The sequence below is a fragment of the Oncorhynchus mykiss genome, chromosome 1 (assembly GCF_013265735.2).
Source record: "Oncorhynchus mykiss isolate Arlee chromosome 1, USDA_OmykA_1.1, whole genome shotgun sequence".
In the NCBI taxonomy this organism is placed as follows: domain Eukaryota; kingdom Metazoa; phylum Chordata; class Actinopteri; order Salmoniformes; family Salmonidae; genus Oncorhynchus; species Oncorhynchus mykiss.
Genome location: NC_048565.1, coordinates 34,411,243 through 34,438,935, shown reverse-complemented (window position 1 = coordinate 34,438,935; position 27,693 = coordinate 34,411,243). Strand labels below are relative to the sequence as shown.

Below are 27,693 nucleotides of genomic sequence, written 5' to 3'. Positions count from 1 at the left end.
AATCCAATTGAGCACATCTGGGACATCATGTCTCGCTCCATCCACCAACGCCACGTTGCACCACAGACTGTCCAGGAGTTGGCGGGTGCTTTAGTCCAGGTCTGGGAGGAGATCCCTCAGGAGACCATCCGCCACCTCATCAGGAGCATGCCCAGGCATTGTAGGGAAGTCATACAGGCACGTGGAGGCCACACACACTACTGAGGCTCATTTTGACATGTTTTAAGGACATTACATCAAAGTTGGATCAGCCTGTAGTGTGGTTTTCCACTTTAATTCCAAATGGACAATGATCCCAAGCATATTTCCAAAGTTGTGGCAAAATCAGGACAACAAAGTCAAGGTATTGGAGTGGCCATCACAAAGCCCTGACCTCAATCCTATAGAAAATGTGTGGGCAGAACTGAAAAAGCATGTGCGAGAAATGAGGCCTACAAACCTGACTCAGTTATACCAGCTCTGTCAGGAGGAATGGGCCAAACTTCCCCCAACTTATTGTGGGAAGCTTGTGGAAGGCTACCAGAAATGTTTGACTCAAGTTAAACAATTTAAAAGGCAATGCTACCAAATACTAATTGAGTGTATGTAAACTTCTGACCCACTGGGAATGTGATGAAAGAAATAAAAGCTGAAATATAAATCACTCTATTATTCTGACATTTCACATTCTTAAAATTAACTGGTTATCCTAACTGACCTAAGACAGGGAATTGTTACTATGATTAATTGTCAGGAATTGTGAAAAACTGAGTTTAAATGTAATTGGTTAAGGTGAATGAAAACTTCCGACTTCAACTGTACGTACCTCGGTCTTAACATCAGCACCACAGGTAACTTCCACAAAGCTGTGAACAATCTGAGACAAGGTAAGAATGGCCTTTTGCACCATCAAAAATAAACATAAAATTTGACACCAGTTAGGACCTGTAAATAAAATACTTGAATCAATTATTGAACCCATTGCCCTTTATGGTTGTGAGGTCTGGGGTCCCCTCACCAACAAAGAATTCACAAATTGGGACAAACACCAAATTGAGACTCTACATGCAGAGTTCTGCAAAAATACCCTCTGTGTACAAGGTAAAAGAACAAATAATGCATGCAGAGCAGAATTAGGCCGATAGCCGGCAATTATCAAAATCCAGAAGAGAGACGTTAAATTCTACAACCACCTAAAAGGAAGCGATGCCCAGACCTAAAATGAAGGAAAGCTTTGACTATGTGAAGACTCGGTGAGCATAGCCTTGCTATTGAGAGAGGCTGCCGTCGGCAGACCTGGCTCTCAAGAGAAGACAGGCTATGTGCACACTGCCTACAAAATGAGTTGGAAACTGAGCTGCACTTCCTAACCTCCTGCCAAATGTATGACCATAATAGACTCAGATTAAACACACAAAGAATTAGAGAACAAATCAAATGTTGATAACTAGCTAACTGGTTATAAAGCAATGACTGTATGCTAGAAAGCTATCCTAACTAAAATGGAACAGCTAGCTAGATAGCTCATCTGGTATGTGCAGGTAGAGGGGGACAATGGCGAACATGTAGATGAGAGCCATGCGCCAGAGGAATAGGCGGCGCGGCAGAGTGATACAGCCCATGTCTGCGCTGTGTTTAGCCCTTTACTGGGTGCCTCCTCTCCCTCTGCTCCTGCAACAGGGACCGTCAGTAGGCTACTGTAGCGGGACCGGAAGACAAGCACTGAGATGAAGACCATTCTAATGCGGTGTTCACATGCATACAAACTAGGAAACTCGGAAATGTCCGACTTGCTACCTGGTTGAACGCGGCACATTTCCGAGTTCCGACTAGCATGTTAACATGGCATTATTATATCAGTGGTGGAGACACGTCGCTACAGGTGAATGAAAATGTTCAGGGGGAAAGGAAAAGACTGCCGCACATGCGCAGGATAGACACCCTAAACACAGAGTTTCTAAACCCAGAGGCGCAACATCACGAGACTCCCGGGAACACTTGCGAAGAAGACCAGGCTGGGGTCTGGGGTTAGAGAAGTCAACGAGATAAGTGAAACTTTCTTCCTTATTTGTACATTTTCTCATAATCTAAAGGCACAACCTAGATTGGAGCCAATGTCTTCAGTAGTTGAACATGTTATCACGCCTACCCCTTGAAAGTGACACACTGACACGTTTCATTTTAGTCAAAAACTATACATCGAAGGCGCCCGATTTGACAACCTGCACATGCGCAGTTTGAACTGCGCATAGGCATGACCTTAGCTAGCCAACGTCCCCATGACATCGCCTACAACTTGATCAAGGCTTTATATTGGAGAAGCAGTTTCTGCCCATCTTCATACAGCACTGTCTTAGCCCTAAATCATGTAGCTCTGGTACTGAGCTTGACGTTATACGTGCGGCCTCAAACACCAAACTTGTAATTTCTCGTTTACAAATGAATGATTTCAAAGCAATGTTATCTGCTTTGACATTGAGGCAGGAACAGGCACTGGCAAGCTGTTTTTCACTGTATCAAATGACATTTTATTCATCACATGCCTCGTAAACAACAGGTGTAGACTAACAGTAAAATAGTTACGGGCCCTTCCCAACAATGCAGAGGGAAAGAAAACAGAAATAATAGAAAAGTAGTAGCACGTAATAATAAATACACAATGAGTAGCGATAACGTGTCTATATACATGGGGTACCAGCACCGAGTCGATGTGCAGAGACATGAGGCAATTGAGGCAGATATAACTAGGTATAACTAGGAATAAAGTGACTAGTCAACAGGACTAGTTTAGTTTATTGTGCAGGACGGATCATCAGGCAACGAGCAGACAGACAGTCATGGCAATAACAGATACATGCAGACACTAAGCAACACAGTCTATGTATGTATGTACGTACATTCAAGTCCTACAGCGAAAGAGAGACAGGTTATATTCATTAACAGTAGAACAGATCACTGTACCCTTACTTCTCTTACACCATATAAATCAAACTTCCAGAATTTCATTAGACTTGACAAATATAATTTTACATTATAAAAATACTCAAATCTGATTGTAGCACACATTTACACAAACAAAAGTGGCATCTAAACAATTAACAAAAATGTGTCATTGCAATTAGTTTGTTTTCCAGCATTTACATGATCGTTAAAGACAGGAGAGTTCAGTAGTATGGAGACCTGGAAGGCTGCAGTCATGACAGCCAGGAGGATGGCAGGAGGCTGTCCACAGGGCGTGTGTGTTAGCCCAAATATCGCCTGACAGACAATTAAAACACTTATTTCTACAATTTAGTTATCTCTACCATGGCCATCTATAACCCTGTACGGAGCTGTCTATTAATGAATACCTTGTCCGCTCTAGCATGGCCGGCTAGTGACTGATGAGACTGGATGGAGAGGGATAGGTCTATTAGCTGCATAAAGCTTCACCATGTTTTGGAATGTCTATTATATCAACAACAGAGAGAGAAATGACAGACTGCCTCTCTAAATGGCTTCTGTAGAGTATCTCAATGGACAATGAGAGACAATTTCTCCAACTTGTCAACTGCGTGTTTGTTTGCATGTGTAATTTGTGGGGTCCTACCTAACCTTAAGACGTTCCATCTGTTTAAGGCAGACACAAATCACGATTATTTGGATGGCTAGACTCAATTGTGTGTCAAGTGGTCCCGTCAGCCCCAGTGCTGCTGGTCTGTCTGCTGGTCAACAGAGGGGGTATGGCCTCTTGGTCTGATTCTCTGATGAAGATAACAGCATCACCACTAACATTAATCAGACACTGAGCCTGGTGAGAGAGAGAGAGAAACCGAGAGGGAGAGAATGAGAGAGGACAGACGTGAGGTTCTTTAACCTGTTGGTTCTTTGAGAAAATCTTGTAATGCTATAGGCCTCCAGTTCTTTAACTAGCAAAGCAAATTAACAGTGTGTGTTACTGTACCTGGTTCTTGTTGGGGTTTTCCATGAAGACACACTCCTTCATGCTGTATGACACTAAGGCATTTCCCCCCAGAGCTGCTACATGGGCACGGACCATGGCAAACACCTCCGCTATGAAGGAATGGAGGAAGCCACTTACACCCCCCTCCTAACACACACACACACACACACACACACACACAAAATATGCTAACCATTGAGATATCACTGCTATGAGCGAGCAGAGGAACTGACTAAGCACACCACAGAAAAATGTAAAAATGTCCTATTCATCTCTGATGACATCTTCAGGAATCTATCACACAAACATGTGTATACGTTGGGTTGCCATGGCGCCGACAGAGATGGCCGCCTCGCTTCGTGTTCCTAGGAAACTATGCGTTTTTTTAATTTTTTTACGTGTTATTTCTTACATTAGTACCCCAGGTCATCTTAGGTTTCATTACATACAGTCGAGAAGAACTACTGAATATAAGATCAGCGTCAACTCACCATCAGTACAACCAAGAATATGATTTTCGCGAAGCGGATTCTGTGTTCTGCCTTTCAACCAGGACAACGGAATGGATCCCAGCCGGCGACCCAAAAAAAACGACGTAAAAGAGGGAAACGAGGCAGTCTTCTGGTCAGACTCCGGAGACGGGCACATCGTGCACCACTCCCTAGCATTCTTCTCGCCAATGTCCAGTCTCTTGATAACAAGGTTGATGAAATCCAAGCAAGGGTAGCATTCCAGAGGGACATCAGAGACTGTAACGTTCTTTGCTTCACGGAAACATGGCTCACTGGAGAGACGCTATCGGAGGCGGTGCAGCCAGCGGGTTTCTCCACGCATCGCGCGGACAGAAACAAACATCTTTCTGGTAAGAAGAGGGGCGGGGCGTATGCCTTATGGCTAACGAGACGTGGTGTGATCACAGAAACATACAGGAACTCAAATCCTTCTGTTCACCTGATTTAGAATTCCTCACAATCAAATGTCGACCGCATTATCTACCAAGAGAATTATCTTAGATTATAATCACAGCCGTATATATTCCCCCCCAAGCAGACACATCGATGGCTCTGAACGAACTTTATTTGACTCTTTGCAAACTGGAATCTATACATCCTGAGGCTGCATTCATTATAGCTGGGGATTTTAACAAGGCTAGTCTGAAAACAAGACTCCCTAAATTGTATCAGCATATCGATTGCGCAACCAGGGCTGGAAAAACCTTGGATCATTGTTATTCTAACTTCCGCGACGCATATAAGGCCCTGTCCCGCCCTCCTTTCGGAAAAGCTGACCATGACTCCATTTTGCTGATCCCTGCCTACAGACAGAAACTAAAACAAGAAGCTCCCACGCTGAGGTCTGTCCAACGCTGGTCCGACCAAGCTGATTCCACACTCCAAGACTGCTTCCATCACGTGGACTGGGATATGTTTCGTATTGCGTCAGATAACAACATTGACGAATACGCTGATTCGGTGAGCGAGTTCATTAGAACGTGCGTTGAAGATGTCGTTCCCATAGCAACGATTAAAACATTCCCTAACCAGAAACCGTGGATTGATGGCAGCATTCGCGTGAAACTGAAAGCGCGAACCACTGCTTTTAATCAGGGCAAGGTGACTGGTAACATGACCGAATACAAACAGTGCAGCTATTCCCTCCGCAAGGCTATCAAACAAGCTAAGCGTCAGCATAGAGACAAAGTAGAATCTCAATTCAACGGCTCAGACACAAGAGGTATGTGGCAGGGTCTACAGTCAATCACGGACTACAAGAAGAAAACCAGCCCAGTCACGGACCAGGATGTCTTGCTCCCAGGCAGACTAAATCACTTTTTTGCCCGCTTTGAGGACAATACAGTGCCACTGACACGGCCTGCAATGAAAACATGCAGACTCTCCTTCACTGCAGCCGAGGTGAGTAAAACATTTAAACGTGTTAACCCTCGCAAGGCTGCAGGCCCAGACGGCATCCCCAGCCGCGCCCTCAGAGCATGCGCAGACCAGCTGGCCGGCGTGTTTACGGACATATTCAATCAATCCCTATACCAGTCTGCTGTTCCCACATGCTTCAAAAGGGCCACCATTGTTCCTGTTCCCAAGAAAGCTAAGGTAACTAAGCTAAACGACTACCGCCCCGTAGCACTCACTTCCGTCATCAGGAAGTGCTTTGAGAGACTAGTCAAGGACCATATCACCTCCACCCTACCTGACACCCTAGACCCACTCCAATTTGCCTACCGCCCAAATAGGTCCACAGACGATGCAATCTCAACCACACTGCACACTGCCCTAACCCATCTGGACAAGAGGAATACCTATGTGAGAATGCTGTTCATCGACTACAGCTCGGCATTCAACACCATAGTACCCTCCAAGCTCGTCATCAAGCTCGAGACCCTGGGTCTCGACCCCGTCCTGTGCAACTGGGTACTGGACTTCCTGACGGGCCGCCCCCAGGTGGAGAGGGTAGGCAACAACATCTCCACCCCGCTGATCCTCAACACTGGGGCCCCACAAGGGTGCGTTCTGAGCCCTCTCCTGTACTCCCTGTTCACCCACGACTGCGTGGCCACGCACGCCTCCAACTCAATCATCAAGTTTGCGGACGACACAACAGTGGTAGGCTTGATTACCAACAACGACGAGACGGCCTACAGGGAGGAGGTGAGGGCCCTCGGAGTATGGTGTCAGGAAAATAACCTCACACTCAACGTCAACAAAACTAAGGAGATGATTGTGGACTTCAGGAAACAGCAGAGGGAACACCCCCCTATCCACATCGATGGAACAGTAGTGGAGAGGGTAGTAAGTTTTAAGTTCCTCGGCATACACATCACAGACAAACTTAATTGGTCCACTCACACAGACAGCATCGTGAAGAAGGCGCAGCAGCGCCTCTTCAACCTCAGAAGGCTGAAGAAATTCGGCTTGTCACCAAAAGCACTCACAAACTTCTACAGATGCACAATCGAGAGCATCCTGTCGGGCTGTATCACCGCCTGGTACGGCAACTGCTCCGCCCACAACCGTAAGGCTCTCCAGAGGGTAGTGAGGTCTGCACAACGCATCACCGGGGGCAAACTACCTGCCCTCCAGGACACCTACACCACCCGATGTTACAGGAAGGCCATAAAGATCATCAAGGACAACAACCACCCGAGCCACTGCCTGTTCACCCCGCTATCATCCAGAAGGCGAGGTCAGTACAGGTGCATCAAAGCTATCTATCTCAAGGCCATCAGACTGTTAAACAGCCATCACTAACATTGAGTGGCTGCTGCCAACACACTGACTCAACTCCAGCCACTTTAATAATGGGAATTGATGGGAAATGATGTAAAATATATCACTAGCCACTTTAAACAATGCTACCTAATATAATGTTTACATACCCTACATTATTCATCTCATATGTATACGTATATACTGTACTCTTAATAATCTACTGCATCCTTATGTAATACATGTATCACTAGCCACTTTAACTATGCCACTTTGTTTACATACTCATCTCATATGTAAATACTGTACTCGATACCATCAACTGTATCTTGCCTATGCTGCTCTGTACCATCACTCATCCATATATCTTTATGTACATATTCTTTATCCCCTTACACTGTGTATAAGACAGTAGTTTTGGAATTGTTAGTTAGATTACTTGTTGGTTATTACTGCATTGTCGGAACTAGAAGCACAAGCATTTCGCTACACTCACATTAACATCTGCTAACCATGTGTATGTGACAAATAAAATTTGATTTGATTTGATACGTGTACCTCTCGTAGTGACGTGGTCTCCCTAATGAAGAACATGTTGATGATTCCCAAGTATTTCACAATGCGCGTCCCGGGAAGGAAGGACAGAGGAGTCATCTTCACCACAGTAACAGGGGCACCGCACGGCAACGACCTGGTGGAGCGTAGCGACCGGGACCGCCCCTCTGGGAGAGGACTGCAGCGCTCTGAAGACGAGACTGGAGGAGGGGTGGTGGGGGGAGAGAAAGGGAGTGAGAGAAAAAAACAGGAATGGATGGCAATAACAGACTCAGCCTTTAGATGGCGACACATAGAATAGCAGACATGATGGGCTATGAGCTGGAAGAAAATGGATGCAGAGTGTGTGAAATTTGAATGTGAACTATAAGCTGTGTGTATGTGAGCATGTAAGGGCAGCATGGTGACAGAATAATCACAATGATGAAAGCGTAAACTGCCAGGCAGTGACAGACAAACAGCCATACAGCCTCAACACTGGCCAGGCCTCAGCCACGTGTGTATGTATTTACAGTGCCTTCAGAAAATGTTCATACCACTTAACTTATTCCACATTTTGTTGTTATAGCCGGATACAAAACGGATTAAATATAACAAACAAAAAAAAAAAAATCACCCATCGACACACAATACCGCATAATTTGCAAATGTATTGAAAATGATATACAGAAATCTCATTTGCATAAGTATTCACATCCCTTTGCTATGACACTCCAAATTGAGCTCAAGTGCATCCTTGAGATTTCACTACAACTTGATTGGAGTCCACCTGTGGCCAATTCAATTGTTTAGACATGATTTAGAAACAAACACTATATAAGGTTCCACAGTTGACAGGGCATGTCAGAGCAGAAACTATACCATGAAGTCCAAGGAACTGTCCGTAGATCTCCCAGATATATGCCTCATCACAAATCTATCTGGGGAAAGGTATAAAACAATTTCTAGAGTGTTGAAAGTTTCCAAAAACACAGTGGTCTCCATCGTTGAGAAATGGAAAAGCAGGAACAACGAATGGAGCCAAATCCTTGGGAACCTGCTTCAGAGTGCAAATGAGTGCAAATCTTTGCCCCAGTCTATCAGGACAGTGACCCCAAGCATACAGCCAAAGCAACGCTGCAATGGCTTCAGAACAAGAATGTGAAAGTCGTTGAGTGGCTCAGCCAAAGCCCAAACTTGAATCCCATTGAAAATCTGTGGAGACTTGAAGATAGCTGTTCACCGCCGCTCTCCATCTAACTTATGAGCGCTTGAGAAAATCTGTAAGGAAGAATGGGATAAAATTCCCAAATTCAGATGTGCAAAGCTGATCCAGACACACCCAAGACGACTCAATGCTGATCCAGACACACCCAAGACTACCCAAAGCTGATCCAGACACACCCAAGACGACTCAAAGCTGATCCAGACACACCCAAGACGACTCAAAGCTGATCCAGACACACCCAAGACGACTCAATGCTGATCCAGACACACCCAAGACGACTCAAAGCTGATCCCGACACACCCAAGACGACTCAATGCTGATCCAGACACACCCAAGACGACTCAATGCTGATCCAGACACACCCAAGACGACTCAATGCTGATCCAGACACACCCAAGACTACCCAATGCTGATCCAGACACACCCAAGACTACCCAAAGCTGATCCAGACACACCCAAGACTACCCAAAGCTGATCCAGACACACCCAAGACGACTCAATGCTGATCCAGACACACCCAAGACGACTCAATGCTGATCCAGACACACCCAAGACGACTCAATGCTGATCCAGACACACCCAAGACTACCCAAAGCTGATCCAGACACACCCAAGACGACTCAAAGCTGATCCAGACACACCCAAGACGACTCAAAGCTGATCCAGACACACCCAAGACGACTCAATGCTGATCCAGACACATCCAAGACGACTCAAAGCTGATCCAGACACACCCAAGACGACTCAATGCTGATCCAGACACACCCAAGACGACTCAATGCTGATCCAGACACACCCAAGACTACCCAATGCTGATCCAGACACACCCAAGACTACCCAAAGCTGATCCAGACACACCCAAGACTACCCAAAGCTGATCCAGACACACCCAAGACGACTCAATGCTGATCCAGACACACCCAAGACGACTCAATGCTGATCCAGACACACCCAAGACGACTCAATGCTGATCCAGACACACCCAAGACTACCCAATGCTGATCCAGACACACCCAAGACTACCCAAAGCTGATCCAGACACACCCAAGACTACCCAAAGCTGATCCAGACACACCCAAGACTACCCAAAGCTGATCCAGACACACCCAAGACTACCCAAAGCTGATCCAGACACACCCAAGACGACTCAAAGCTGTAAAGCACCAAAGGTGCTTCTACAAAGTATTGACTCAGGAGTGTGAATACTTATGTAAATGAGATATTTCTGTATTTTATCTTCAATACATTTGCTAAAATTTCTGAAAACACGTTTTCACCATGTCATTATGGGGCATTGTGTGTAGATGAATGAGGGGGGGGGGGGGGGGGGGGAGAATACATTTAATACATTTTGAATTCAGGCTGTAACAAAATTTGAAATAAGTCAAGAATACTTTCTGAAGGCACTGTACCTGTGTGTGGGTGTGAGAGAGTCCCTATGTGCGTTTGTTTGAATTAGCCTGTGTGTGTGTATGATCGATACAGAACAGAAGGCAGTCTTGTTAAGCAGAATGATTGAAACAAGCCAGAGTGTGAAAGATGTTCCATCTTGTAACATAGTGAATGATGCTTCAATCAGACCAGGAACCTTCACAAACAATTTGAACAACATTAAGTCTGCATCTCAAATCACTCCCCAGTTAGTGCATTACACAGGGATCTGCCATATGGCTCTGATCCGAAGTAGTGCATTACACAGGGATCTGCCATATGGCTCTGATCCGAAGTAGTACAATACACAGGGATCTGCCATATGGCTCTGATCCGAAGTAGTGCATTACACAGGGATCTGCCATATGGCTCTGATCCGAAGTAGTGCATTACACAGGGATCTGCCATATGGCTCTGATCCGAAGTAGTGCATTATAAAAGGGGATACCGTGTGATTTGAAATGTGTTGTGACATTTAAACCCAGTTAATTATGCTCAGTTATTATCACAGTTTATGAAACTGTTTATTTACGAAGTGCAGAAATATCAAAATGCATTTCCCCCAGTCACCAGCATTAGTGAGACATTTTAAGTGCGTTTTAAGCATGTTTTAAGATACTCCTTGATGTTTACTTCCTCCATGTCAGTCACTATTGCGACAGAGTCAGAGGTTATACACTGGCTGTTGGTTGGCTATCCCTCTGAGGGGCGGGGCTTCAACTTTCACACTCTAGCTAATCAGCTGGTGCATGATCTGAGACGCTCCACCCCACAGCGGCATGCGGGGAAGGATGTGTATATTTGTGTGTGTGTGTGTACCAGAGTGTGCTAGCAACTGTGTCCTCCTACTTGTCTTAACTGATCCTCGTCTTATGGTGTGAGCTTTCAGCCTAAGCAGCTCTAGCCAGGTGCTGCATCTGTCTGCAAAGGAACCGTAATCAACCGAGGGAGCTGGAGAAAAATACACGCACACACACACACACCACACGTACACATGCACAGAGAGAACATCCACACCGCATACATGCGTGCACACACACACACCGTACACACGTACCGAAAACCGCATACACACATGACATAATACAGACACACATAAAGAAAAGAACACGGGACAAAATAAAAAATGTAAGGATGAGAACTTAAAACAGGACCGTGGTAGCCATGGCAGCAGGTAGGGGGTGGGGTGTGGGGGGGAGCCTACCTCGAGACGAGTGGACCATGGCACTCTCAGGAACACCTGTCGACACACACACACACAACATGATCCACCGCCACGTGTGTTGACTCTTCAGTCCTCAGCAACACACAGTATCTCAATACCTTACAGACAGACGCTTCCTTTCCTACGTTCTATTCCCTAGTCCTATACCCACATCTTGTTCCCTAGTCCTAAATCCCATCTTCTAGTCTTGGTTGAAGTGGAGGTGGTGGAGGGCAGCCATTTTAGTTTAACCCCTCCTCTCTCTCCAGACCAATGACGAGCAGGATTGTTTCTCTTCTAGGAATAAAGACAGGGCTGCAGGTCTAAAATACCTGAAAGAAGATTTACCTGGGCATACTGTTATAGTATTTACCTGGTGAAACAGTCTCCGGTGGTAAATTCACGTTTAACACAACTATCACAGAACACATTAAAAAAGACAGAATAGAACACTATGGGTTAAGGGAGCTTCAAGGGTGAGAGGTTAAAGGCAGTTAGGGGATTTCTGATGTTTTGTCTGCTAAGGGATGGTTATTGGAGGTTAAAGGTTAGGCAGTTGTTAGTGGTTAAGATTAGAGGTTATTAGGGGTAAGGTGTGGTGGTGTACCTGAAGGTTTGGCAGTAGGCTGGTTGTTGGAGATGGTTGACTCTCCACACAGCTCCATAGAAAACTGGAGCTGTTCCTCATTCTCACCACTCCCTGGAAAACAAACAAACCCCTCAACCCACCCGAATATACCAACTCAAGTAGAGGGTCTTATCTCTCCAGCTCGCCCTAACTCCAGAACCTTAACTCTAAGCCTTGACATACAGTGGGGCAGAAAAGTATTTTGTCAGCCACCAATTGTGCAAGTTCTCCTACTTAAAAAGATGAGGCCTGGAATTTTCATCATAGGTACACTTCAACTATGACAGACAAAATGAGAAAAAAATCCAGAAAATCACATTGTAGGATTTTTAATGAATTTATTTGCAAATTATGGTGGACAATAAGTATTTGGTCACCTACAAACAAGCAAGATTTCTGGCTCTCACAGACCTGTAACTTCTTCATTAAGAGGCTCCTCTGTCCTCCACTCATTACCTGTATTAATGGCACCTGTTTGAACTTGTTATCAGTATAAAAGACACCTGTCCACAACCTCAAACAGTCACACTCCAAACTCCACTATGGCCAAGACCAAAGAGCTGTCAAAGGACACCAGAAACAAAATTGTAGACCTGCACCAGGCTGGGAAGACTGAATCTGCAATAGGTAAGCAGCTTGGTTTGAAGAAATCAACTGTGGGAGCAATTATTAGGAAATGGAAGACATACAAGACCACTGATAATCTCCCTCGATCTGGGGCTCCACGCAAGATCTCACGCCGTGGGGTCAAAATGATCACAAGAACGGTGAGCAAAAATCCCAGAACCACACGGGGGGGACCTAGTGAATGACCTACAGAGAGCTGGGACCAAAGTAACAAAGCCTACCATCAGTAACACACTACATCGCCAGGGACTCAAATCCTGCAGTGCCAGACGTGTCCCCCTGCTTAAGCCAGTACATGTCCAGGCCCGTCTGAAGTTTGCTAGAGAGCATTTGGATGATTCAGAAGAAGATTGTGAGAATGTCATATGGTCAGATGAAACCAAAATATAACTATTTGGTAAAAACTCAACTCGTCGTTTTTGGAGGACAAAGAATGCTGAGTTGCATCCAAAGAACACCATACCTACTGTGACGCATGGGGGTGGAAACATCATGCTTTGGGGCTGTTTTTCTGCAAAGGGACCAGGACGACTGATCCGTGTAAAGGAAAGAATGAATAGGGCCATGTATCGTGAGATTTAGAGTGAAAACCTCCTTCCATCAGCAAGGGCATTGAAGATGAAACGTGGCTGGGTCTTTCAGCATGACAACGATCCCAAACACACCGACCGGGCAACGAAGGAGTGGCTTCGTAAGAAGCATTTCAAGGTCCTGGAGTGGCCTAGCCAGTCTCCAGATCTCAACCCCATAGAAAATCTTTGGAGGGAGTTGAAAGTCCGTGTTGCCCAGCAACAGCCCCAAAACATCACTGCTCTAGAGGAGATCTGCATGGAGGAATGGGCCAAAATACCAGCAACAGTGTGTGAAAACCTTGTGAAGACTTACAGAAAACGTTTGACCTCTGTCATTCTCAACAAAGTATTTGAGATAAACTTTTGTTATTGACCAAATACTTATTTTCCACCATAATTTGCAAATAAATTCAAATGTGATTTTCTCATTTTGTCTGTCATAGTTGAAGTGTACCTATGATGAAAATTACAGGCCTCTCATCTTTTTAAGTGGGAGAACTTGCACAATTGGTGGCTGACTAAATACTTTTTTGCCCCACTGTATAGGCTTTCAGAATACTGACCCCTGGTGAGAGCCTTGTCTGCTGCCTGCTGAGTCTCCTTGTCAAAACTCATGGCTACGGCTGTCACCGCCACCTGGAGGGGAGAGGGGATGTGAGAAAATGAGAGAGAATGGAACTCTTTTTACCTTGTTGCTATCATTTAATGACACAAATGTAAGATAAAGATACTGACCAAAAACCGAGTTAAGATGGACAAAGTAGGAGAGGTGTGCTCAGGTATGTATGTCCTCTCACCTGTATGAGTTCTTCTTCTGGTACGGCTACAGTGAAGTTGAGATGGCAAAGACAGCAGGGGATCATGGAACGCAGCTTAAAGTATAGACTCTACACACACAGACAAATAAAAAGCAGACAGTTCAATTTAATATGGAAGTTAATATATTAAGTAGAATAAGTAAGAGGAACACCAACGCTTAACACGTGCTTCCCTCTTATGTGTATGGTCTTACTTTGAGCAAGTTCTCACAGAGGTCAGTAAAGATCTTGTTGAGGCCCTGGTTGGTCAGATTGGCATTACTGAGTCTGTAGACCCGGACAGATGTAAACATCTTGGGAGGAATGGAAGAGAATGAGTAAGATATTATAAATCGCAAAATAAGTAGTAGTAGTCGTCATTGTAGTGTTTCAGTATGCGAGCCTGACCTGTAGTCCTGAAGTCCAGTTGTGAATCCCAGGCATGACCTCCGTGTTACAGCTGTAGAACCCTGGAGAGAGACAGACATATGGACGGACATGGTGAAAGAGCAGAGTTGAATAGAAAATATAATTTCTAGTAGAACAGTGTGTATATGTATACCTGCAGGTATGGGGGCATCAGTAAGTAGGGATTGGATGTCCTCTACTGCATCAGTGTCATCAATCTGAAGACAGGAGAAGAAATACATTAACACACCACATCCTATACTATGCCCACACACTACAATTTACACATCCAACATAACACACCCACCCTACAGTACACACACACCCTACAGTTAGAGGACACCCAGCCAGCCATACCTCCAGTACAAAGGCATCCTTCTTGCCGTGGGACAGGTCTAGTTCGGACAGCTCATCTGAACTCTCAGAGGTAGACCTGAACAGTCTGCTGGACCGCTGTCTGTCAGGGATAGGAGACCCCACCACCTCCTCTATACACTCCTACAACAAGAGCAATAAGAACAACAATAGAAGGGCCTCCGGGGTGGCGCAGTGGTTAAGGGCGCTGTACTGCAGCGCCAGCTGTGCCATCAGAGTCCCTGGGTTCGCGCCCAGGCTCTGTCGTAACCGGCCGCGACCGGGAGGTCCGTGGGGCGACGCACAATTGGCCTAGCGTCGTCCGGGTTAGGGAGGGCTTGGTCGGTAGGGATGTCCTTGTCTCATCGCGCACTCCTGTGGCGGGCCGGGTGCAGTGCGCGCTAACCAAGGTTGCCGGGTGCACGGTGTAGCCTCCGACACAATGGTGCGGCTGGCTTCCGGGTTGGATGCGCGCTGTGTTAAGAAGCAGTGCGGCTGGTTGGGTTGTGTATCGGAGGACGCATGACATTCAACCTTCGTCTCTCCCGAGCCCGTACGGGAGTTGTAGCGATGAGACAAGATAGTAGCTACTACAACAATTGGATACCACGAAATTGGGGAGAAAAAGGGATAAAAAAATTTAAAAAATAAAATAACAACAATAGGTTGGCTCCGACCAACCCTGTCCAGGTTGTAAGCCGCTGAGTTAGTCACAGTCCCATAGCAACAGCATCAGTCCAAACCACACAATAAGTAGCTACATCCAATTCACCCACACCCAAGAAGGCGCTATCAAAGTAAGTTTTTATATTAGTTAATAGCACACACAACATTTTAGTGGAGGGAGGAAAAGTGAGAAGACTCTTCAGGGGTTGGGTTAACGCAGCATTTATCTTTTTTTCCACTCAGAAAAGTTCAGATAAAATATTGTTTTTTAAATGCAGATTTAAAATGCTTCTTATTGTAAATTCTGCTTCAGTCATGGTTCGCGCCAAATCATCAATGGAAAAGGACAAATTTCATGCTTTAGTTTCACTTCTCCACTTGAATGAAATATCTTTGCTCTAGTCATTGGATCATCAGACAGAGCTCTGACAGGTGTAGGTTACTTTTCCCAAGTACTTTACTCCGGTGTAGTTTTTCTCCAATAATAAGTTAAAATGCAAACATTAGAAAACGTGGCTGGCTACCTTCTTTCTGTGATAAGAGTTGTGATTTTAGAGTGTATGCATTTCCGTAGATCTGTGATTCTGGACTGTACTCGTACAGCTGTAATTGTAGGACTAGGACTAATTCTAGAGTATTGTACTCGTATAGAGGTTTAATTCTTGAAAGGCTGTAGTTCTCATACAGAGCTGTGATTCTAGAGGGTGTTGTACTCATACAGAGTTGATTAATAGAGAGGATAGTGTGGCATGCATCACTAATTGGGCATGCTCAGTACCGTATTCAGGCCGGTGAATGCCTCAGGGTCCAACGTAAATAACTTCTTAACAACCAGAGAAAGACAGGAGATAACTATCATTTTCATATTTACACAGAATTACACCTACACACATATGGCTGTGTGTGCGTGCCTCTCACCGGGGGGTGTATGTTGTAGAGCTCCTTGTTCTTGGCGATGGTGTCATCAATGCGTTTCTGCATGGTGGAGATGTGTTGGTCGTAGCTCAGGTCACTAGGGGTCTTTCCAGCTATCTGGATACCACCTGGAGCTGGCAGCGCTGACAGGTACACACCCGTTGCAGACTGGACACACACACGCCAAAGAGAGGGATATACACGACACACACACAGACCCGTCAGATACACAACTCGTAGAAGACTGGAGGAGAGGTAGGCACGCACGCACACCACACACACAGACTTACAGCTAGTCCCAGGAGCATGTTTTCTCCCACACTGATCTGAATGCGGAGTCCAAACAGAGCATTCATGGAGCGCAGTTTGAGTTTGTTCATCAGCTGTGTGTGGAGCTCATACTCCATGAAGGGGAGGAGGTTAGAGATGGATGTAGCATTCACCTCCCCTTGGGCCTTCTTCTTCGTTCGACACAACCTGCAATATAACATCATTTTACATACCTCTTCCTCATACGAAAAAACATAATAAGCTCAGAAAAAAAGAAACGTCCCCTTTTCAGGACCCTGTCTTTCAAAGATAATTCGGAAAAATCCAAATAACTTCACAGATCTTCATTGTAAAGGGTTTAAACAATGTTTCCCATGCTTTCCAAACAATTAATGAACATGCACCTCTAGAACGGTCGTTAAGACATTAACCGCTTACAAACGGTAGGCAATTAAGGTCATAGTTATGAAAACTAAAAAGAGGCCTTTCTACGGACTCTGAAAAACACAAAAAGAAAGATCCCCATGGTCCCTGCTCAGCTGTGTGAATGTGCCTTAGGCATGCTGCAAGGAGGCATGAGGACTGCAGATGTGGCCAGGGCAATATCTTGCAATGTCCGTACTGTGAGACGCCTAAGACAACGCAAAAGGGAGACAGGACGGACAGCTGATCATCCTCACAGTGGCAAACCACGTGTAACAATATCTGCACAGGATCTATACATCCAAACATCACACCTGCAGGACAGGTACAGGATGGCAACAACAACTGCAAGAGTTACACCAGGAACGTACAATCCCTCCATCAGTGCTCAGACTGTCCGCAATAGGCTGAGAGAGGCTGGACTGAGGGCTTTTAAGGCAGGTCCCCACCAGACATCAACGGCAACAACATCGCCTATGGGCACAAACCCACCGTCGCTGGACCAGATAGGACTGGCAAAAAGTGCTCTTCACTGACGAGTCGCGGTTTTGTCTCACCGGGGGTGATTGTCAGATATGCGTTTATCGCCGAAGGAATGAGTGTTACACCGAGGCCTGTACTCTGGAGCGTGATCGTTTTGGAGGTGGAGGGTCCATCATGGTCTGGGACGGTGTGTCACAGCATCATCGGACTGAGCTTGTTGTCAATGCAGGCAATCTCAACGCTGTGCATTACAGGGAAGATATCCTCCTCCCTCATGTGGTACCCTTCCTGCAAGACAGGAATGTCAGTATTCTGCCATGGCCAGTGAAGAGCCCGGATCTCAATCCCATTGAGCAAGTCTGGAACCTGTTGGATTGGAGGGTGAGGGCTAGGGCCATTCCCCCCAGAAATGTCCGGGAACTTGCAGATGCCTTGGTGGAAGTGGGGTAACATCTCACAGTGAGATGGTAAATCTGGTGCAGTACTTAATGCAGCTGGTGGCCACACCAAATACTGACTGTTACATTTTGACCCCCCCCCCTTTGTTCTCAGACACATTATTGAATTTCTGTTAGTCACATGTCTGTGAAACTTATTCAGTTTTTGACTCAGTTGTTGAATCTTGTTATGTTCATACAAACATTTACACGTTAAGTTTGCTGAAAATAAAAGCAGTTGACGTTTCTCTTTTTGCTGAGTTTATTACCCATACAGACAGGATATATGGTGGTAGTGTGTGTATGTTACCTGGCCTGTATGAGGCAGCCCTTCCCAGTAACCTCAGCCTCAGCAGGTAGGTCTATGGTAGTAAAGAGCACATCAGGGACCTTCTGTCTCCTACAGTGGTAGCAGTATGTAAGCTGAGCTGGGAACGGCATGTTGAACTCATCATACGGGATGTGAACAAACCCGCAGCTAGGGGGCGACGCATCCTCAAACCTGAAATACACACACACACGCAGCTCAGAAAAAAATGCTAAAACACCATTTTTAAATTCAATTAATCCAATTAATTCAGAACACCCCTCTCCATTTAGAAGCAATCAATGACTAGGTTAGTCCAAAACCTCCTGGCCACTCAAATCTTTTCACACCTACACTAACACCCATCTAGCAGTGTGTGTGTGTTCCTACCCCAGCCAGGTTGAGCTAACTTCCCCCTCGCCCCTCTCCGACCCCACCATGCCGGGGTGTGGTTGTCGTGATAACCTGTGGTCGCTGCCGCCGGTGTCCAGACAGCCCTCACGCATGAATCTGGGATTCAACATGGCCGCTGTGCCAGATGCAGACAGGATACACACCTCCTCACTGTGGGAACAGGAGGGAGGGGAGAAGAGAGATGGTGGATAACTTTAGATCCACATAACTTTAGATAACTTTCTGTGCCTATAATGCACTAACAGACTTTGAAATACAACTTTGGTCTTTGTATTGTGTGTGTGTGCAGTGTACCAGATGCTGGTGCTCTCGCTGTATCCCACCACAGCGTGGCAACCCAGGGCTTTTGCATGAGACTTGATCTCCTGACGAATCTCCTCCCACCACGCGTCCCTCGTCTCCGGCTCGTCTGCAACACAAACACACATAATGTCATGCACAGACACACATACATAGCGACACGGACACACACACACACTGGCTGGATACCTGACTGACAATCAGAAATTAGCTGACTATCAGAAACTAAAACCTATTAGAAACTAGAAGTATCGAAACTTGCGAATACCATTAAATAAGAAGCAACAGAGAATCAACTGACACTTTTTTTTTCTGATTGTGTTAAAATGGTGCATCATAGCAAGCAGGTACCACTTAACCAACTGTCAGTTCGTAACACAGTGAACATGATGTTGATGACGATGATGAACATAATGAAGGTGTTTAGTTAGTGTCTGGGCTGTTCTCATCTCATAGCATCATCTCCAGGCCAGCCAATCACAGGAAGACAGGAATGTAGGGTGGCGTCCCAACCCCCTACATCTCCTTAACTTCATTCCCATAAAGTATTGTGTTCAGTAGTTCACACCAAAGCTAAAAAATATATATATGTAAAAAAAAAATGAAATTAATAGGAGTATTCTTATTGGACAAGTGCCTTCCTGTTTCAAAACATTATCTACAGTTTTTGAGGCTCCTGAACAAGACCCTGGCCTCACATAAGGCCAGGCAAGGAGGAGAAGAGGCCCTTCTCAGAGCCTTCATCATACTCAAATGAGGGACACCTGGTGGAGGCTGAACCATGGTCCTTAATAATAACCATGGGTCCACTCTGTACCTCCTGGGAGAGGCCACATGCTCAAAGAGAGATAGAGACGATAGAGAGGGAAGAAGGGAGAGAGAAAGAGGAAAATGGAGACACGGGGAGGAAGGAAGGATGTGAGATGGATGGATAAATGGCTCAGGCATAACAGACCCAGAGCAGAGCCCTCTCTAAAAGAAGCAGCATGTCTCACAGGTACGCTCACATCCACACGCATGGGCAGAGGAGGGCCATATTCATTCATCACAGATCTTGAACGAACACAGCCCAGTCTCTAACTACACTACCCTGTGTCTCACACTCCCTCCATTCCTGTACCCCCCTCCATCCTCTTGTCTCTTCCCCCCTCCCAGCATGAATACGGCCCAGTGAATCCAGGGATGATGCACATACCCAGTCTGTCTCAGTTTTAACCTGGACAGGCTTCTTAGAGGAGCATTACTGAAGCGCAGGGAGAACTTTAGGGATGCAATGTGTCACACACTGCTGTAGCAGCTTGGGATGGTGGGCTAGCCAAGGGGGAAGGAGACTGGGGGGGGGGGGCTTAGCGCATGCTCAGCACACACACATACACAGACTAGGAGAGAGGAGGATGGCAGCTCAGTGAAAGAAACAGAGCTTTAGTTTAGAGCTGTAACTAGATGCTTGCAGACATCCATATTTGTGTGCCTGGGTGGGTGGGTGGGTGGGTGTGTTTCAGTGAGCTGCCATGTCTCCAGTGTGTGAGACCAGTAGGAGGAGGGAGGTACCTGCAGCGACACTATTCCAGTCTAGCAGTTTGTAAGAGCGCGTGTTACCCAACACTGGGCCAGAACAACACACACCATTAGTACAGAAAGAGAGAGGAAAAAGAGAAGATACAAACTACAACACAACAGCACCACAGTAATTGCAAAGACACAGACCACTGAGTCAATACCAGAGTCTAGCAGAGAGAGAGAGAGAAAGAGAAATAAGCGAGAACAAGATAGAGAGAAAAGCAGATATGGTGAGAAGAATGATCAAAGATATGCTGTGGAATTAGACAAGCGGGGAGAGAGGTAAAGGCTAAAGAGAGGAGAGAAAGAGAAGAGGCATTCACTAGCAGATCTCTCTACAGTCTAAGGCAGGGGTATCAAACATACGGAGGGGGACCAATCCAGCCCGCCGGTAGTTTGAGTAATAAAACATTAATACACACACACGGAGTAAACAAAAAATTAAGAACACCTGCTCTTTTCATGACATAAATCCAGGTGAAGGCTATGATCCTTACTGATGTCCCTTAATAATGTTCCCTTAAAGGGTAGAGCGAATGCCTGGTACACTCCGGAAATATCAGAAGTCATTCCTAAAATAAATTGTGCCTGGAACACAGGCTTTAGGCCTGGACTGGCAAGTTATTAAACTGAGGAATCCTTGTGTAAGACAAATCAGAAAGGCTAAACATGATTATTATGTTACAGCCCTTTCGGATTGTAATGGGAACACGGCTAAATTGTGGAAAACTGTCAAATCCCTGAAGGGTTCCACTTCCTCCTCTCTGCCACAACAAATTAATTTACTTTAAAAAAATGCTGTCATTTTATTTCAGCGGGCTCTCTTTTGGAAAGAACTTCTAAGCCTATTCATAATTATATTGGGCTGGATGTTGATAGGGGAAACGTGCTGAATGATCAGAGAAATTTTAGTCAAAGCTTTTCTTTTAGGCTATTTACCCAAAAATATGTCCTGGAAGCTTTGCTAGCAATAGAGAAGACATCCACAGGGCCCGACAACCGGATCCCGGTCTGCTTAAGTGTGCAGCACCCATCATTGTTGGCTCAATTTTTATTTAACACTGGTATCAGGAAATATTCCAAAAGCATGGAAATCAGCTCGTGCTGCCATTCCATAAGGGCAGGGATAGTAGTGATCGTAATAATTATCACCCCATTTCAAGGCATCCTTGTCTAGCTACGATTCTTGAATCATTGGTAAATGTACAAATTTGATGCATTGTGAATGTAAATAAAAATCAGGCTTTAGGCCCAGGCATAGCACCATTACTGTTACCATTTTAGTTATTAATGATCTTGTCCATGCTTTTGACACGAAAATGCTGCTTTGTTTGTGGACCTGTCAAAAGCTTTTGATACTGTTGATACTGCCATTTCATTGTTGTCCTCAATAGGCCGGAGCTCTGACGCCTGTTCATGGTTAGCTAGCTAGCGAACGTTACGGATGTAACCCATTTGAATTCTCATAAACCCTACCTGCGGGTTAGCTTCAGCTACCTGCAGATTCATACTACAGCTATGACAATGTTTGTATTGGATGGTGGTAGTATGACTTGGGATTATGCCGGTTCATTGTTAGCTAGCTAGCTACAGTACATGTCTAAACAAAACACTTAGCCAGATGATTACATGGCCCATCAAGTTAGCCAGGTGTATCTGGGGGTGATTAAGGCCATCTATTGTATTTCATGAACGTGTACACGTCTAGACAGTAGTGACCCATCCACTTAACTAGATATGGCTGGGGTTGGTTACAACATTTCCTTCACATGACCCATCAATTTAGACAAGCTTGTCAGGTAACCGTCATGTCAAAATTATAAAATAGTTTTATCTGGACACTATTTTTGATATTGCTACTATGTAAGTAACCATTTAAAGGTACTGTTTACACCTTCTGTATCCTATGCATGTGACAAATCAACTTTTTATTTGATATAGTGTGTGTTTACCAGAGACTAACTTCAGCCAGATAAGGATATAGGTCAAGGACTAGATACTGTATTTTTACCAGGAGTTTTTCCTTATTGTTGGTTACTACTTTCACCGCTTTTAGTTTTGAAATCTTTGGTTGTTTATTAAACTAAACACTATGTTTAGCAAATGGCCTCACATGTAAATCTTTAAAAAGAGATCGGAGGGCCTAAGGCTTAAGAGGGTGTGAACAATGCTGAATGTAGACAAAGAAAATTTTCGCAAAAATGGGGTTACAAGTTTATCAACTTTCAAAGCAGAATTACTTTTCCATTGTTCTTCAACTGCAGTGTATGAAATACCATTTTCTAGCTGAGTCTCTACTTTAATCCAATGTGAAAAACACATTTTCAAATTTTACAACATAAGACCGAATCGAGGCGGTCAGTCACATACGCAGATGATACTACTATGTATGCCCAAACTGTGGCCACAAAGTTCGAAGCTATGTTCGAAACTAAGGGGCCTAGCCAGAACCATGAAAAACAGCCCCAGAGTATTATTCCTCCTCCACCAAACATTACAGTTGGCACTATTCATAGGGGCAGGTAGCATTCTCCTGGCATCCGACAAACCCAGATATGTCCGTCAGATGGTGAAGCATGATTCATCACTCCAGAGAAGGCGTTTCCACTGCTTCAGAGTCCAATGGCGGCGAGTTTTACACCACTCCAACCGAAGCTTGGCATTGCGGATGGTGATCTTAGGCTTGTGTGCGTGCGGCCATGGAAATCCATTTCACGAAGCTCCTGACGAACAGTTCTTGTGCCGACGTTGCTTCCAGAGGCAGTTTGGAACTCGCTAGTGAGTGTTGCAACTAGAGTTGCATATTTTAGGTAGTATTCAGAGGTCAAAACTTACCGTGGGAATTAACGGGAATATATGGGAATTAACAGGAATATATGGGAAAGAATATTAATACCATTTAAGATGTTTTTTTTGCATTGGATATATTTACCATATCATATGGAGACATAAACCTTTCACCTTATCATAAGTAGACATAATTGCAAATTATTAAATCCTTCCAATAGAAATCTTTAAAAAACAATTTAGTTACGAATTGAACTTCAATTAAATGATTTGACTCTTCACATGGGATGATTTTATTTAAAATATATATATATTGTTCAGGGGCAGAACGACAGATTTTTACCTTGTCAGCTCAGGGATTCGATCTTGCAACTTCTCGGTTACTAGTCCAACGCTCTAACCACTAGGCTACCTGCCGCCCTGATTTCACTGCATAACAAGCCTGGTTACGACGAACCCAGGGTCTCTGGTGGCACAGCTGGCGCTGCAGTACAGCGCCCTTAACCACTGCGCCACCCGGGAGGCAGCTGTGGCATGTATGGGCTTCAGGCAGAAGTCTACGCTTTTTGATGTATTTCAGAACTGCAGTTTCCAGTGAAGTGGGCAGGGCAGTACAGATTTCTTCTCTTACATCTGCAAGCAGAGTCTGAGCATCAGCCAGGATGGCATTGTCTCCCTCAATCCGTGCAATGGCTACTGCTATAGGTAATTTTTTTTTTTTTTTTTTAATGAAATAATCTCCAAAATATCGTTATATATATAGCCTACTCGCTGTGGACGACTATTTCAGCACCGTTTCACACTGCTCTGAGTCGAGCATGGAGAAACTAACATGTTCAATTATATTCAATGATATTCTTAAGATATGTGTTGACTGAATATAACCTGTTGGGGCTAGGGGGCAGCATTTTCACTTTTGGATGAAAGGCGTGCCCAGAGTAAACTGCCTCCTACTCTTTCCCAGATGGGATTATAAGCATATTATTACTACTGGTGGATAGAAAACACCCTGAAGTTTCTAAAACGGTTTGAATTATGTCTGTGAGTATAACAGAACTCATATGGCAGACAAAAACATGAGAAGAAATCCAAACAGGAAGTGAGAACTCGATTTTGAAAACAGTGCCATTTGATGTCCATTTTAGATATGGATGTGCATGCACTTCCTAGGGCTTCCACAAGATGTCACTGTCTTTAGATTCTGGTTGTATGATTCTACTATAAAGGTGGGGCTCATAATAGCTCTTTGAGTGGGTGGTCTGGCAGAAAGCCTCGGTCTCATTGCGCGCGGTCACGAGAGAGTGTTCTTCCGTTCCAATGCATTTCTTCAGACAATGAAATTCTCCGGTTGGAACCTTATTGCTGATTAATGTTTAAAACATCCTAAATATGGATTGCATTGGTCATTTGACTTGTTTCTACGACCTGTAACAGAACTTTGAGTTTTTGACTGGAGGAATTGCTCGTGCTTTTTGAGGATTGAATGCTGGGCTGAACAAGCTATCAACAAGTGGCTAAATGATGGGCTTTATGGAAATTTATGAAACAAATCAGTCATTTATTGTCGAACTGGGATTACTGGAACTGCCTTCTGATGAAGATATTCAAAGGTAAGTGAATATTTAGTGTTTTTTGTAGCTTCTGTTGACGCCAAAATGGCGGCTATTTCTTTGGGTTCTGAGAGCCGTTCTCAGATTATTCTTTTTCCGTAAAGTTTTTTTGAAATCAGACACAGCGGTTGCATAGAGGATACGTTTATCTTTAATTCTGTGAATAACACTTGCATAATTTATCAATGTTTTTTTGTGAGTATTTCTGCAAAATCACCAGATGTTTTGGAATCAAAACATTACTGCACGTAACACGCCAATGTAAACTGAGATTTTTTATATATATATATGCACATTATCGAACAAAACACACAATACATGTATACATGATGTCCTATGAGTGTCATCCGATGGAGATAATCAAAGGTTAGTGATTCATTTTATCTATATTTCTGCTTTTGTGACTATCCTTGGCTGTGAAAAATGTCTGTGTGTGTTTTTGAATTTGGTGGTGATCTAACATAAATATATGTTGTGTTTTCGCTGTAAAACATTTTAAAAATCGGACGCGATGGGTAGATTAACAAGATGTTTATCTTTCATTTGCTGTATTGGACTTGTTAATGTGTGAAAGTTAAATATTTCTAAAGAATATTATGGCCTTTATTCAGATTACAATCGCCAACTTTCATTTTTTTATTTTTTATGAAATAATCTCCAAAATATCGTTATTTTTAGCCTACCCGCTGTGGACGACTATTTCAGCACCGTCGAGCATGGAGAAACTAACAAGTTCAATTATATTCCATGACATTCTTAAGATATGTGTGTTGACTGAATATAAGCAAGTGATGTCTGCTAAATAATCAAGTTGATGGCACAGTCATATAGCCTTGGCACCTACATAAATCTGCGTGTGGGTGTCCTCATGCAACCGCAAAATGTTGGATAAAGCATATACTGTACAGAACTGTATTTCTTCAGCATCTTTATGCTTTCGTTAATAAAATAATGATATAAATACTTTCAAAATGCAGATGTTTATTTCTTTATGGATCCATAACGAATTACTATGGGAATAAATATCACTGAATGACAGAAATATTAGAACAAAGTAGGCTAACGAAGGTAAACAAATGGTTGCTTACTGGAGAATACTCTTTCAAACACACACGGTCACGTTGTGCATCACCGTTATGGCTATTAGCAGGTAGCAGGACAATAGACTTGCCTAGGAGGTGGGTAGGGGGAAAATTCTATCGTCAAATGTAAAACTTAAGTTAGGTTGGCTATATCACAACCGCCGTGATAGGTTACAATTTCAGTTTAATCGACCAGTAAAGACAAAAAAAATAATACAACAAAAAGTATTATTAATTATTATTTTTAATCACATCCAACTGTGATTGGGAGTCCCATAGGGCGGCGACACAATTGGCCCAGCGTTTCTCTCCCTCTAAAAACAGAAATACATGTTTTGGCCTTTACAAATACTATTATGGCCTTATTCAGATTACAAATCGCTCGCTTTTGTTTTTTTGAAAACAAAATCATCTCCAAAATATCGTTATATATATTATCAAGTTGATGGCACAGTCCTATAGCCCGGCACCTACATAAAGCTGAGTCACTCACTCATCCACTGCTTTGGATCAAAATAAATAAGTACCAACATTCTTAGTCTTTAATAAAGAAATGTTTTGTTTATCCTGACCTGGACACCATGTTCAGTATTATAATAGTCCATTATGGGCTGTTAGCAGGACAACATACCTTAACTTCTTGACGCTACCCATCCCTTTAGCGGGATAATTTTCGTCAGCAACCGCTGAATAGCATAGCGCAACAGTCAAATAATATTACAAAAAAATATTCATATTCATGAAATCACAAGTGCAATATTGCAAAACACAGTTTAGCCTTTTGTTAATTCACCTGTCGTCTCAGATTTTGAAATTATGCTTTACAGCGAAAGCAATCCAAGCGTTTGTGTAAGTTTATCAATAGCATAACATTATGTACACTAAGCATTAAGTAACTAGGTCACGAAAATCAGAAAAGCAATCAAATTAATTGTTTACCTTTGATGATCTTCGGATGTTTTCACTCACGAGACTCCAAGTTACACAACAAATGTTCCTTTTGTTCCATAAAGATTATTTTTATACCCAAAATACCTCAGTTTGTTTGTCGGGTATGTTCCGAAATCCACAGGAAAGAGCGGTCACGACAACGCAGACGTATATTCCAAATAATATCCATAATGTCCACAGAAACATGTCAAACATTTTTTATAATCAATCCTCAGGTTGTTTTTAAATTATATATTCGATAATATATCAAACGGGTGTGTAGGTTTTTCAAAAATACTGGGAGAAACAATGGCCGCCTTACTCTGTAGCGCAAAACTCACTCAGAGCCCCCACCTATCCACTTATGCAATGTGATCTTTCACGCTCATTTTTCAAAATAAAAGCCTGAAACTATATCTAAAGACTGTTGACACCTTAGGGAAGCCATAGAAAAATGAATCTGGTTGATATCCCTATAAAATGGAGGATAGGCATGCATAGGAACAGAGAGGTTTCAAAATCAGGCACTTCCTGATTGGATTTTCCTCAGGTTTTCACCTGCAATATCAGTTCTGTTATACTC

At 44.0% G+C, this 27,693-nt stretch overlaps 1 protein-coding gene across 15 annotated transcripts in view; it reads right to left on the bottom strand.

Annotated features, from left to right (window-relative positions):
- Positions 1 to 2,734: 2,734 nt before the first annotated feature.
- Positions 2,735 to 27,693, bottom strand: part of LOC110521665 (C2 domain-containing protein 5) — a 51,911-nt gene continuing 26,952 nt past the window's right edge. For 2 of the 15 annotated variants that reach the window (XM_036976307.1, XM_036976351.1), the window contains 18 exons: positions 19,136 to 19,250; positions 18,818 to 18,991; positions 18,431 to 18,622; positions 16,798 to 16,984; positions 16,511 to 16,675; positions 16,371 to 16,415; positions 14,930 to 15,070; positions 14,727 to 14,790; positions 14,573 to 14,634; positions 14,380 to 14,478; positions 14,165 to 14,254; positions 13,931 to 14,003; positions 12,148 to 12,261; positions 11,541 to 11,576; positions 11,156 to 11,287; positions 7,702 to 7,898; positions 3,923 to 4,069; positions 3,422 to 3,769 (listed from right to left, as the gene is read on the bottom strand). In XM_036976307.1, the coding sequence (XP_036832202.1) occupies positions 3,644 to 3,769; positions 3,923 to 4,069; positions 7,702 to 7,898; positions 11,156 to 11,287; positions 11,541 to 11,576; positions 12,148 to 12,261; positions 13,931 to 14,003; positions 14,165 to 14,254; positions 14,380 to 14,478; positions 14,573 to 14,634; positions 14,727 to 14,790; positions 14,930 to 15,070; positions 16,371 to 16,415; positions 16,511 to 16,675; positions 16,798 to 16,984; positions 18,431 to 18,622; positions 18,818 to 18,991; positions 19,136 to 19,250 (2,159 nt within the window). In that variant the 3' untranslated portion in view covers positions 3,422 to 3,643. Of the gene's footprint in view, positions 3,770 to 3,922; positions 4,070 to 7,701; positions 7,899 to 11,155; positions 11,288 to 11,540; positions 11,577 to 12,147; positions 12,262 to 13,930; positions 14,004 to 14,164; positions 14,255 to 14,379; positions 14,479 to 14,572; positions 14,635 to 14,726; positions 14,791 to 14,929; positions 15,071 to 16,370; positions 16,416 to 16,510; positions 16,676 to 16,797; positions 16,985 to 18,430; positions 18,623 to 18,817; positions 18,992 to 19,135; positions 19,251 to 20,692; positions 20,747 to 27,693 lie in introns of all 15 variants that reach the window. The other 13 variants (XM_036976242.1, XM_036976276.1, XM_036976252.1 and 10 more) reach the window with 13 other exon arrangements.